The sequence below is a fragment of the Trachemys scripta genome, chromosome 15 (assembly GCF_013100865.1).
Source record: "Trachemys scripta elegans isolate TJP31775 chromosome 15, CAS_Tse_1.0, whole genome shotgun sequence".
NCBI classification, from domain to species: Eukaryota; Metazoa; Chordata; order Testudines; family Emydidae; genus Trachemys; species Trachemys scripta.
In genome coordinates, this window is record NC_048312.1 from 2,739,272 (window position 1) to 2,753,769 (window position 14,498).

At 41.1% G+C, this 14,498-nt stretch overlaps 1 protein-coding gene across 2 annotated transcripts in view; it reads right to left on the reverse strand.

Moving 5' to 3' along the window:
- The window catches only part of GRK3 (G protein-coupled receptor kinase 3), a 128,362-nt gene that overhangs the window by 50,730 nt on the left and 63,134 nt on the right, over nucleotides 1-14,498 (reverse strand). Inside the window, exon 3 of one of the 2 annotated variants that reach the window (XM_034791036.1) lies at nucleotides 4,722-4,795. In XM_034791036.1, coding sequence (XP_034646927.1) covers nucleotides 4,722-4,795 — 74 coding nt within the window. Of the gene's footprint in view, nucleotides 1-3,210; nucleotides 3,286-4,721; nucleotides 4,796-14,498 lie in introns of those variants that run through there. The other variant, XM_034791037.1, reaches the window with a different exon arrangement.

A 14,498-nucleotide genomic window follows, 5' to 3' on the forward strand; every position in this document is an offset into this window, starting at 1 on the left:
TTCAAAGATAAATAAATGACATGCAATAACTCATGTTTCTAAATAGTATCTATACAAACTGCTTTCTTGGTTAGATACTACAGTAATTCTTAAATGTATAAACAGATGGAAATGATAGAAAAATGTATTCAGTATTCCTCTTTACAATGCATAACATTTCTTAACTCAAATTAGCAATTTTGGAGTTCTAAGAATTTATCTTTAGACCAACAGCAGCTTAGGAAGAAGCAATCATTTAACATTAACTTGACAAAGCTCTGGCTGGGATGATTTAGTTGGGGATTGATCCTGCTTTGAGCAGGGGGTTGGACTAGATACCTCCTGAGGTCTCTTCCAACCCTGATATTTTATTATTCTATGATTAATGACTTTGCTAGTTATTATCCTATTTTGAAAGTTCTCTTTTGAGGCAGTCATGGAAGGACAATACCAGCTTCATCTGGATTCTTCTGATATACCAGATTCCTAGTACTCTAACTTTATGTCTGGTTTTGGTACAAAGGCTTTATTAGTATCCTTAGTCAACTATCTCCTTCTGGCAACAGAAAACAGCTGACCGTATTAAATCTATCAGCAGTCTTTGATAACATTACTCATGAGGTGCTGCTTACCCACCTGCAGGATCTGTCACAAATTGATGGGATTGTGCTGCAATAGTTCTGTTTGTTCCTTTATAAGAAGTCTCAGAAGGTGATAGTACGTAATTATTCATCACTCTAAGGTCCTTCTTATGCAAAGTCCTAGAGGATTATACTTTGTTGCCCCTTCGGTTCTGCATGTAAGAGGCTGCCAAGGAAGTTTGAAGCATTTGGTGCCGCAGTGTGAACAATACATGGATAAAACTCAACTTTACATCAGCTTTTTCACAAGTGCAGATGGTGCAGTTTGCTAATCCATGTCCCTGTCTAAATCACGCAACGGAGAAGCAAAAACATACTGGCTGAAAAACAGTCTAGACAAGACAGAGTTAATGTGGGTTGGCACAGAATATTATTTACAGAAATTGATTGTAGATGAAGGGCTGGCTCCAGGCACCAGCCGAACAAGCTGGTGCTTGGGGCGGCAGCTTGTAGGAAGCAGCATTCCGCCCAATCCTAGGGCGGCACGGCCACTTTTTGTTGTTGTTGTTCTGCTCCGGCCGCCCTATAGGGGGCAGCGGCGTGGAGGACGGGAGCGCCCTGCAGCAAGCCCAGCAGGGCAGCCCACATCCTCCCTCCCAGCCGACTGGAGTGGTGCAGAGCCCTCCCAGTAGGGGGCACGGTGGGAGGGGCCACGTGGCAGCACCCCACTGAAGCCCTGGCCGCCCCCCTTCTCTCTCGGCCCCCCGCTCCCTCCCCCTCCCCCCGCTAGCCAGGGCACATCTGCAGGGCAGAGAGTCCCCCTGCATCTGGCTCCGGCCGCGCCACAGGGGTTGTTTTTGGCTTTGCTGTTCTGGCCGCTGCGTTTTTTTGTTTTTTTTTTTCTTGGGGCGGTCAGAAAGCCAGAGCCGGCCTTGTATAGATGTGATTGCTTTCTCTGTTGGTGTCTCACTCCATGTCAAGTTGGTTGGCAATCTTGGGGGTACATTTGGACCCTGTTTTATGACTCCAAATTCAAATGCCTTTTAAATTGACTATAATGATTTTATAATTGGATCAGAACAACTACAAAACCAAAAATCAATCACGTTAATGCAGCAAGCTACAAGCAGTCACACTTCATTCTTGAGTCGAGCTCTTAGCTCAGCTCCAGTTGCAATTGAAAAGACTTTTTTATTCTGCCACACAGAATGCTCCAGACCGTGAAGATGCAGCAACCATTTTCGCCACAGTTCTTAAAATTCTGTACACAATGCCCTCAGCTGATCTTGAATTTCCATGCACTGCAAAACTGTGGTAATTTAGATCTCATCTGCAGTTAATTACCTTTCAATGTTGCATAATCCATTATGCAATTGTCACCGCTAGACTGATTCAACACCATGTATTCTCCTCAAGACTACTCTTTAAAACTACTAGGAAGCTTCAGTTTGTGTAGAATCCAGTGGTCCAAATAACTGGTAGAGCGAGATGACATGCACTCACTGCACCTATGCTCCTTCCAATACACTGGCTCTCAATACTCTTCCAAGTGCATTTCAAGGTGTTGGCTTTAATCTGCATGTATAAAGACCTATATTATTTGGGACTTGACTATCTTAGATATTATTTTTCTCTCTATGTACACCATTATGACAATGGATATAAACTGAAGTGTTTTTGCTGACAGTCTCTAAATGTGCGTTTCTGAAGACTAGAGGCAGAATTCCTAATGGTAGAACTTGATCCCACAGCGTGACAATGTGGCTAAAAGACCTAATGCGATTGTGAGATGCATAAATAGAGGAATCTCGAGTAGGTGTAGTGAGGTTATTTTATCTCTGCAATTGGCACTGCCGCGACCGCTGCTGGAATGCTGCGTTCCGTTCTCGTGCCCCCAATTCAAGAAGGATGTTAATAAATTGGACAGGGTCCAGAGAAGAGCCAAAAGAATGATTAAAATAGTAGAAAACATGCCTTATAGTGATAAAGTCAAGGAGCTCAATCTATTTAACTTAACAAAGAAGAGATAGCTCAGTGGTTTGAGCATTGGCCTGCTAAACCCGGGGTTGTGAGTTCAATCCTTGAGAGGGCCACTTGGGGATCTGGGGCAAAATCAGTACTTGGTCCTGCTAGTGAAGGCAGGGGGCTGGACTCAATGACCTTTCAAGGTCCATTCCAGTTCTAGGAGATGGGATATCTCCATTTATTATAATTACTTATTGGAACAATTTACTGAGGGTCTTGGTAGATTCTCCATCATCGACAATTTTTAAAATCAAGATTGGCTGTTTTTCTAAAAGATCTGTGCCAGGAATTATTTTTTGGACGTTCTCTGGCCTATGTTATACAGGAGGTCAGACTAGATGATCACAATGGTCCCTTCTGGCCTTAGAATCTATGAATAGCAAGCTTGTCAGAGCCCACATTTCTTAGTTTCTGAGAACTGTGCAAGTCCACATTTTTCAGCCAACTCTTCGCTGAATGGGTCTGAACTGAGACAGTCTTAATTTTAACTTCCTTGTCTTTTTAGTTTCTGATTTCTAAGTTACTGATTAAATTTTGCAGGAAAATATAATAAAATTCAAGTTTAAAAAAAAAAAAAAAAGAAGAAGAACAGAGTCCTCATTCTATAGCAATGTTACATACCCACCTTGACTAATCCAGGTGAAGTTTCTTGATGAGAAATGGTGATTTTCAGAATATTCCATATCAGCCCGTCCTCTAGATCTCAACCAATTACTGATGGCTAGATTAAGAGGTATATGCAGATAGCTGACTCTTACTTTGCATTTTTATAATAACAAAGATCCTGTAAATGTATATCAAAATTGTATACATCTCTCTATAAATCTTTATGCACCACTTGGCTTCTTAGATTATAAACGTATTCAAATGTAGGGACTGCGTCAGTCTTCATATGTATATGCACAGATAACAGCTGGCACAATGAGGTCAGGTCCTGATTGGTGCCCCTGAGTCTACTGTTAAATAAATACTAAATAATAAGATATACAACTAGGTATGCAACTCGATGCAACTTAGTGACGTGCAAGATATGCAATTCGGTAATGTCAATGGAGATTGCATGTGCACATCTGAAGGAAGAATATAGCCCCTAAATGCAACTTTAAAAGAAGTACACTAAAGGTTGCTCTTTTTTAAAAAAAATTTTTTTGAATCAATTTGTAAAGAATAAAAAAACCCTAAAGGCCTGACAATCCTAACAGTCCAGCCTGCAGCTTGCTTTCGGTTTCGGCTTTAGCATGAGTCACAGCATCCAGAAATAGTTGGGAACAGTTAGCTTCAGTATAGTACATACAGTAACTTCAGGGGAAAAGGCATTCATATACCTACACTATTCCAGTCATAAATCATGATTTTCCCCCCCTGCCCTGCCATCAGCCTATTGGTATTTTTGAAACCTTCTTTGGGTGCATGGATCTGATAAATGCCAATATGGTTCAGTTTCAGTCAATGTATTTTTTTCTTACATTATCATTTTCATCAGTCAAAAGCTTGCACACCCCAGTGGCATCAGGAAACCAGAGACCAAATAAACTCAGCATGTCTTCAAGCAAAGGTATCTATTACAACTGCACTTCTTTAAGTGTTCTATTAATCCACTGTTACAGAAACACAAGAAGCTTAATAAAAAGACTGAGTCTCAATATGTGCAGATATACCAAATAACAGCACAGCTGGAACATAAGCCAGCAAAATCATTTTTCCTTTCAGCATTCCATTTTGTACTGTTTAAATGTGTGATCATTATCAATGTGATACCACAGACATCATCGTAATCACCTTACAAGCATATATGATTTGAAAACTGTACAAAAAGCCAATTAAATTACTTTGTTCTAACATTTTATTTTAAAAAGCCTCTTATATATGTTTAAAAAGCTAGCACTGTTGTAAGATCTAAATGTTACTTATCACCATTTCTTATGAATCATTAATCTACTTAAGGAAACTGAAATGTATGAGAACAATGCATATCATAATATACCCCCCCTTTTCCTCCATTATACCCCCCACCAGTGCAACCCATATGCTCTTCCTACCAAGCCCCACCCCCCAAACACAAATACACCTGGTCCTGGCAAGCCAGTAATTAATCATATGACATAGAACACCAATAGAAGATAAAAGGTTTCTTACCTCTTCATAAAATTTCAGCTGAGGGACACCTTCATCGATTTCATTCATACAATAATCTTTAAAAAGCAAAAATCCTAAAACAAATAAAAAATACTTTAGAGAGGAAAACATGAATTAACATGGTCACTTCCAGGCAGGATGTATAGTAACCAATCTTCTTTTGGAATTTTTTTGTACCTCTATAAGTATTGTTAATGGCCAAAATATATAAATTACAATTATTTAATGTCTGTACAGCATTTTGAAAATGTATAGTAATATATAAGTATTGCTATTAACTTATTTCCCCTGGATTGCAATAAACATAATCCTCTTTCATTTGCTCGTAACTGTATAAAAAGTTCACATTGTGCACCGAAATTTTTCATGCCTGGTCTCTGACCAAAGGTGAATTTTTTTCAGAAACCTTGAATAATATCCATCTCTGAGTTTTCCACAAATGAGGAGGGAAATTATAGATATATTTTCCTGTTTTAAACAATTCAAACCACATTTTATAGTAATAAAAATACCAGGACCACTTTTCTAACCGACTAATACTTAGATCTTTTTTACCCAATATTTCAAATACATTTTATAAACAACATAATAACATTAAATTATTTTCAAAGACATTTGTAAAGACTTGAAAACATGACTACTGCAATCTGTTCCTTGATTTCCAAGATGGGATGTTGAGCAGTGTTTTTTCACAAACAGTGTTCAATAAACATATTGTTTTTACGTATGTCTGAGCTGATATTTGCTATCCTGAACTATCTTTTTGCTCAGTTTAACATGGATCTCTCTTGCCAGAGCTAACTGTTATGGTTATCTGCAAGACTCTAGGAGCTGTTAATGTACATGCTTTCAGCTCACTTCAACAACCAATATCTTTTTCCTTACTTGCACTTAGTAAGTGCTCACTGAAATCATAACCAATGACAGATGTGGTCACGAAACACTAAGGTACAGCTGAATAGGCTGTGACGCTGACAGACCAGCTCAGATCAAAGCAATAGGTCAATTCACTTGTTTGTGAATATCAAAGTAGTATTGAGCGTTAGTTTGGGTTCAAACTAATTCACTCGTATGCTAATAAAAATCAATAGAGATGTTGATTGTATTGTTTTCATCTATCTATATCCTGTACTTAATTAACCCTATATCAGAGGTTTGTGTTTAGTTTACTTGATGTGTAAACTTCCTGAAAACCAATGCATGTTACCTGTATTGCTCTCATTTATCTATTTCTATAGTAATGTCATGGCAGACAATTGCATAATGTATATCACTAACTAAATTACTCATCTAAGAAATCTTGTGAATGCTAAATAAGGGCTTGAGGACTTTAACAAACAAATGCTAATTTCAAAGCAAGTGGTCATTGATGCGGGAAGCTGAGGTCAAAGACTCAAGATGCATACTTCATCAAAAGAAGCACCCATGTGGGCAAAGGCACCTGTCAGCTTGTCTTCTGTGACAGGATCTATATAACTGCTGATTTAAGAGAATGATTCTGTATCTCTAGACTGATGGATTCTATCAGGGAGGAATACTGAGAAACTGGACAGAGATCCCTAGAGCCATTCTAGGTAACCCTGAGAGACTTATGGAAAACTAGCAGATTACTACATCTCTACTACCAGTTTGGATTTACAAACTTGGACTCAACTGTTAATATATTTTACCTGCTTTAACTTCTCAATAACTTTAATTTATTTTCTTACCTAATACATCTTTAGTTACTTTATTAAAGAATTGGCTACCAGCATAGGCGCTGACTCCATGGGTGCTCCGGGGCTGGAGCATCCATGGGGGAAAATTGCTCTGCACTCACCGGCAGCCAAGCTCCCTGCCCCGCCCCGCCCCAGCTCACCTTATCTCACCTCTGCCTCCACCTCCTCCCCTGAGCACGCTGTGTACCCACTTCTCCTCCCAGGGCTTGCCGCTGCAAAACAGCTGTTTTGCGGCATAACAAGCTGTGGGAGGGGGAAGGAGTGGGAATGCAGCATGCTCCGGGGAGGAGGCGGGGAAGAGGCAGGGCTGGGGTGAGGATTTGGGGAAGGAGTCCAATGGGACAGGGAGGGGGCGGAGTTGGGGGGGAGTCAGGGTGGGACCAGGGGAGGGGTCGAGTACCCACCAGCGCCAGCAGAAGTCAGCATCCATGGCTACCAGCATTGTTTTTGGCATGAGAACAAGAGCATCCATTGACTTGAGGTAAGTGATTGGCCCTTTGCGGGCCAGGAGTGACCTAATAACCTTTCATAAAATCATAGAATCATAGAATATTAAGGTTGGACGAGATCTCAACAGGTCATCTAGTCCAATCCCCTGCTCAAAGCAGGACCAACCCCAACTAAATCATCTCAGTCAGGGCTTTGTCAAGCTGGGCCTTAAAAACCTCTAAGGATGGAGATTCCAGCACCTCCCTAGGTAACCCATTCCAGTGCTTCACCACCCTCCTAGTGAAATAGTGTTTACTAATATCCAACCTAGACCTCCCACACTGCAACTTGAGACCATTGCTCCTTGTTCTGTCATCTGCCACCGCTGAGAACAGCCGAGCTCCATCCTCTTTGGAACCCCACTTCAGGTAGATGAAGGCTGCTATCAAATGCCCCCTCACTCTTCTCTTCTGCAGACTAAATAATCCCAGGTCCCTCAGCCTCTCCTCATAAGTCATGTGCCCCAGCCCCCTAATCATTTTCATTGCCCTCCACTGGACTCTCTCCAATTTGTCCACATCCTTTCTGTAGCGGGAGGCCCAAAACTCGATGCGGTACTCTAGATATGGCCTCACCAGTGCTGAACAGAGGGGAATAATCACTTCCCTCGATCTGCTGGCAATCTTCCTACTAATACAGGAGCATTCATCACAAAGTCCAGTTTGTCTGGGTGGTAAGATTGGCTGGAGAGCCTAAGGGGACTGTCCCTGACTCCATGGTAAGGCTAATATTTGTTACTGACTTGGTGAAATCTAATTATAGAATATCCCACCAGTTGGGGAGCATCTGCCCTGTTTCCCGAGAGTCTGACCTGAGACTGGCACTCAGAGTTGTGAGCCACTCCAGACAGCGTGACACAGCATGAGGTTGTTTTTTGTTGGTGATGGTTGTTTTAAATGTTGTTAACATGGTGCATCTTTTACCCCCCATTGTTTGTTTGTTTTTATTTTATTTTTAAATTGTGGCTTTATTCAGGAAGTTGTAAGAGGTTTACAAATCCGATGCATGTAAATATGAGAGGAAATACAATAATTATTACAGTGAGCTTTTGATTAGAAAAACATCATACAGTAATATAATCATTGGCTCGTCCTATTTAACAGATGTTACCAAGTTACAGAGTAAGCATCTTTACGCTCCCCAGGCCATATTGTTTCTAGTGGTTTAATTAAATTGAGTGAAATCTCTGATTACCCACATTGAACAAACCAGGCATGACTAGCAAATGTTACTATTAAAAAAAAACCTGGACAGGTGTGTTGGGGTTTTTTTTGTTTTGTTTTTTTTTTTTTTTTTTGCAGATGAATGTACTTTGACTACTGAATAAATGGTAACCAAATAGCTAAGTATTTATTTGTCCTCTATCTTGCTTGGTATATTACTGGTGCATTAATTTTTTTCATAACAAACACCTCCCATATTTTTTAACCATTTCTCTAGAGCCAGACCATTTTTTCCAATGAGAAGCTTTCAGTAGCCTAGCAGCTACTAGCAGATGAGGGATTAATTCTTCATTTCCTTTTGTGTGACCATTTCTTCTAGGAAGCCCCAGGAAGGTTACCAAAGAATCATTTGGTAATAAATATCCAATAATCTGTGAGAATTGGTTTTGAATTTCATCCCAGTAGTCTTTAATGACCTGGACATATCTACCATAGATGCATAAAATCTCCTCTTTCAGCACAATTTCTCAAAAATGTATTTCCATTCAATCTATCTATATTTTAACCTGAGTGACAGAAGGTACCATTGAAACAGTATCTTAACGAAATTTCTTTTATTGTGTTACAGCCAGAATCAGGAGTCCAGAGGGGAGTTGGAGCAAGTCTGAAGAGAGAGCAAGGAACAAGGCAGGAGCAGGACCAAGAGCAAGACGAGGAACAGGGTTGGACCAAGAGCAAGGCTGGAGCAGGCTAAGGCCTGGGGGCGGGGGTCTCTTGCCACTGTCAGGCAAGAGAGAGTTCCAACCCTGGAGTGATGTTGAGCAGACTGAGCTGCTGTTCTTCCTGTGAAGTTGACACACCTGCCCTGAGAGTCACCACACCAATTCCTGGCTTGTGGATTGGCCACACCCTCCAATCACTTCTACTAAAGTTAGCTTTCTGTATAAAGCAGCTTTTCCAGAAAGTTGAGGAACATAATGGCTGACTTGAAAGTACTGGTACCATGGAAGAGTGGACAGTTAAAAGTAGTTTTGATCTCTAAATAAGTTAGAAAAGTTTCTTTGCTGAATAGCTGGCTAACCATTTGTATGTCATGGCTTTCCCAGTCTTTAAAGCTCTCTGGTTTGCAATTTGGGTTAAGATTTAGATTGGTTGCAATGGGAGTCACTGGCAAGGGAAAAGAACTTAACTTTTCTCAAGTTCTATCCCACAGCCGTAGAGCAGTGTTAGGATGTGTATACACTTCTGGAAGGCATGATTTTTTATAAGTCTATGATAGCCTAGTTCAGGGGTCGGCAACGTTTGGCACATGGCTCACCAGGGTAAGCACCCTTGTGGGCCGGGACAGTTTATTTACCTGCTGACGCGGCAGGTTCGACCGATCGCGGCCCCCACTGGCCGCGGTTCGTCGTCCCGGGCCAATGGGGGCGGTGGGAAGCCGCGGACAGCACATCCTTCGCCCGTGCCACTTCTCGCCGCCCCCATTGCCCCGGGACAGTGAACTGCGGCGAGTGGGGGCCACGATCAGCTGAACCTGCCGCATCAGCAGGTAAATAAACAGGCCCGACCCGCCAGGGTGCTTACCCTGGCGGGCCGCATGCCAAACGTTGCCAACCCCTGGCCTAATGATATCTTCACTGCCACAATTTTCTTGTTCAATTAAAAAAAAAACAACAATGTTTGGCTGGATTAGAGAGCCCCCAATCCCTTACTGCTTTGAGCTGATTGGCTTGAAAGAACCATAGAACATTTGGAATAGTTGGTGCATCCTCTTTCATGGGTCTGTACAAAATATCTGCACTCTCTCTTTTTATGACCTTCTTTCAGACGCATTTAGCTGATGTAAGCAGTTTGAGGGGAGGGGAGAGGGGGGAGGTTGTTGGTTTTGTTTGTTTGTTTTACAAAAAGAACATGAGCAAGAAAGTGTAAATATATAAACTAACAAAAGGACAAGAACATAGAAAGAACAGTTTATTGTGGATTACCACCATTTTTATTAGCGACAGTAAAAAGTAAAATCTTTCCACATTATTCAGTGGACTAAGGTTTTTCCATTTATAACCATAAGCGTTTAGAAGGGGATCAAGTTGGGTTTAGTGAGGTTTTTTTCACCCAGCAAATCCAAGATAGCAAACAAAACTATCTCACATAAAAACAGGTCAATGAAATACAATAAACAGCTTGCTTTAAAGAAAAGACAAAGGAGCCACAGATTTATAACACAGTTCACACGTTATTACACGCAACGCAAAAAATTATTTTCTATTAGAAAATTCTCCAGAAGCCCAGGATCAAGCTCCAGTAGAAATTAACATAGGAATAGAAAAAACACACACGTTTAAAACTGGGTGAGTCAACACTAAATTAAAATATGATGAGTTAACTCTCTTGGGAAAGAGCAGAACTTAATCTACGTAAGAGACTGAAGTAGAAAACAGTGTTGCCCCTAGTTTAGTTCCTCTGAGTTTACCAGTTATCTACATTATTCTTAAATTTTCAAAAATACAACTTAGGAGCCTACAGCCCATTTCCCAGTGACTTAAGAGCCTACGTTTCAATGAAAGGCAATGATATGCCTAAGTATCTAAGTCACTTTTGAAAATGAAACAGACGTCCAGGTTATTAAGGGCTTTTGAAAATTGTAAGCATTCGAAGTAATACTTTGAAAAGTGAAAAATGAAGACCAAAGTGATAACATCAGGAAGCTCACCGAGTTTCACTGGGTGGATACTGGTCGAGGCTAACAGAAAGCCAATTTGATCATCATGTGATTATTTATGGGGAATGAAACCAGAGAATTACAGTCAACTTCACTGCTTTGAGTCTCAAAGTTGTGTGTCAGTTAGCTAAAATAAGGCCACAAATCCAAAACTAACACATCTCCTTTATTTACTCCTTTTACATGATGCAGAGCCCAATCTTAATCACACTGAAATCAAAGGGAGGGGTTGCTACTGACTTCAGTAGAAACAAAACCACATACAAATGTAATGCCAGAAGAAAAACTGAGAACCAAGGAGTGATTTAATTAACAATGCTGCTGAAACATGACTGAAGTTTAACCTGACCTCTGAAACTAAACTGCAATGCTGTTAATGTATTCAGATTGTCACTTTACGCCCACGAGAAAAAGACAGGAGAGAGAGAGAGCAGGAGGAAGACGGCTCCTGAGGATGTGTCAAGCAGAAAAAGAAAAGCTTGATTTGTAATGTGCAAAGTTAAGGCTGCTATTATCAATCTACAGCAGCAGAACTGAGGAGGATCTATTCTCCCATCGATAAATACCTACCTCCTTTTAACATCAGTGAGAGTTTCACATTCCAATCTGAATGGACACTAGCAAATAGTTTTGAAAACTAAAAAAACCCAAAACAATGAACACAAAATAATTATTAGACTGTCATATATCACAGGTAATGGAGCAAACCCCAGTGTGGGATGCTACACTAGATAACTATGTTTCATGGATAGACTTTACAAAAACTAGACAAGCCATTAACAACACAAACTTTGCTTCTCTACAAAAGAAAAAGGACACTAAACTATCTAAACTGCTACATGCCACAAGGAACGACAACAGTACTTCCCTTAACCCACCCAACAATATCGTTAATCTTTCCAGCTATACTCTTAGCCCGGCAGAGGAGTCTGTTCTATCTCGGGGCCTCTCCTTTTATCCCTCAAGGCCCACAAACATGATACAGTTCTGCGGTGACCTAGAATCCTACTTTCGACGTCTCCGACTCAAAGAATATTTCCAACACACCTCTGAACAACATACTAACCCACAGAATCCTTCCTACCAGCACTACAAAAAGAAGGATTCTGCGTGGACTCCTCCTGAAGGTCAAAACAACAGTCTGGACTTCTACATAGATTGCTTCTGTTGACGTGCTCGGACTTAAATTGTGGAAAAGCACCATCACTTGCCCCATAACCTCAGCCGTGCTGAACACAACACCATCAACAGCCTCAGGAACAACTCTGACATAATCAAAAAGGCTGACAAAGGAGGTGCTGTCGTCATCATGAATAAGTTGGAATATGAACAAGAGGCTGCTAGGCAGCTCTCTAACTCCACCTTCTATAGGCCATTATCCTCTGATCCCACTGAGGATTACCAAAAGAAATTACACCATCTGCTCAAGAAACTCCCTGAAAAAGCACAGGAACAGATCTGTACAGACACATGCCTAGAACCCTGACCATGGGTATTCTATTTGCTACCCAAGATCCATAAACCTGGAAATTCTGGACACTCCATCATCTCAGGCATTGGTACTTAACAGCAGGATTGTCTGGCTATGTGGACTCTCTCCTCAGGCCCTATGCTACCAGCACTCCCAGGTATCTTCGAGACACCACTGACTTCCTGAGGAAACTACAATCCATCGGTGATCTTCCAGAAAACATCATCCTGGCCACTATGGATATAGAAGCCCTCTACACCAATATTCCACACAAAGATGGATTACAAGCTATCAGGAAAAGACAGTATCCCTGATAATGTCACGGCAAACCTGGTGGCTGAACTTTGTGACTTTGTTCTCACCCACACTATTTCACATTTGGGGACAATATATACCTTCAAGTCAGTGGCACTGCTATGGGTACCCGCATGGCCCCACAGTATGCCAACATTTTTATGACTGACTTAGAACAACGCTTCCTCAGCTCTCGTCCCCTAATGCCCCTACTCTACTTGCGCTACATTGATGATATCTTCATCATCTGGACTCATGGAAAAGAAGCCCTTGAGGAATTCCACCATGAGTTCAACAATTTCCATCCCACCATCAACCTCAGCCTAGACCAATCCACACAAGCGGTCCATTTCCTGGACACTACTGTGCTAATAAGCGATGGTCACATAAACACCACCCTATACCGGAAACCTACTGACCACTATACTTACCTACATGCCTCCAGCTTCCATCCAGAACAAACTACACGATCCATTGTCTACAGCCAAGCTCTAAGATACAACCGCATTTGCTCCAATCCCTCAGACAGAGACAAACACCTACAAGATCTCTATCAAGCATTCTTAAAACTACAATACCCACCTGCTGAAGTGAAAAAACAGACTGACAGAGCCAGAAGAGTACCCAGAAGTCACCTACTACAGGACAGACCCAACAAAGAAAATAACAGAACGCCACTAGACGTCACCTTCAGCCCCCAACTAAAACCTTTCCAGCGCATCATCAAAGATCTACAACCTATCCTGAAAGATGATCCCTCAGATCTTGGGAGACAGACCAGTCCTCGCTTAGAGACAACCCCCCAACCTGAAGCAAACCACACACCACACAACAAAAACACTAACCCAGGAACCTATCTTTGCAACAAAGCCCGATACCAACTCTGTCCGCATATCTATTCAAGTGACACCATCATACGACCGAATCACATCAGCCATGCCATCCAGGGCTCGTTCACCTGCACATCTACCAATGTGATATATGCCATCATGTGCTAGCAATGCCCCTCTGCCATGTACATTGGCCAAACCGGACAGTCTCTACGCAAAAGAATAAATGATCACAAATCTGACATCAGAAATCATAACATTCAAAAACCAGTAGGAAAACACTTCAATCTCTCTGGTCACTCAGTAACAAACTTAAAGGTGGCAATTTTGCAACGGAAAAGCTTCAAAAACAGACTCCAACGAGAAACTGCTGAACTTGAATTAATATGAAAACTAGATACCATTAACTTAGGCTTGAACAGAGACTGGGAATGGCTGAGTCATTACACACATTTAATCTATTTCCCCATGTTAAGTATCCTCACACCTCTTATCAACTGTCTGAAATGGGCCATCTTGATTATCACTACAAAAGTTTTTTTTCTCCTGCTGATAATAGGTCATCTTAATTAATTAGCCTCTTAGAGTTGGTATGGCTACTTCCACCTTTTCATGTTCTGTATGTATATATATCTCCTTACTATATGTTCCAGTCTATGCATCTGAAGAAGTGGGCTGTAGCCCACGAAAGCTTATGCTCAAATAAATTTGTTAGTCTCTAAGGTGCCACAAGTACTCCTGTTCTTTTTATGTTTGGAAGTAGCTTCTTTATTATAACACTAGGTGGCAGCAAAGGGCCTCTACAGTTGGCCTTGTAGCTTGGCAGCTGACAACAGTTTTCCCGGTCCCTGAGCTCCTCAATGTGGTGGCAGTATTGTCTCAATCAGAGACAAGACAGCCTCTTTAAATCACACACATTTAATTGGAAAAGTCTACTAATTCCTAGCAGTTTTAAATATTAAATGCAAAGGCAACATACTTTACATTCAAACTTGTTTCTTTCTAACATTCTCCATATCCTCATTAAACAACAGAGATTCTAGTCACCATAAATACATCTAACTTATTATTTAAAACTTTGTTAATCTTTGAA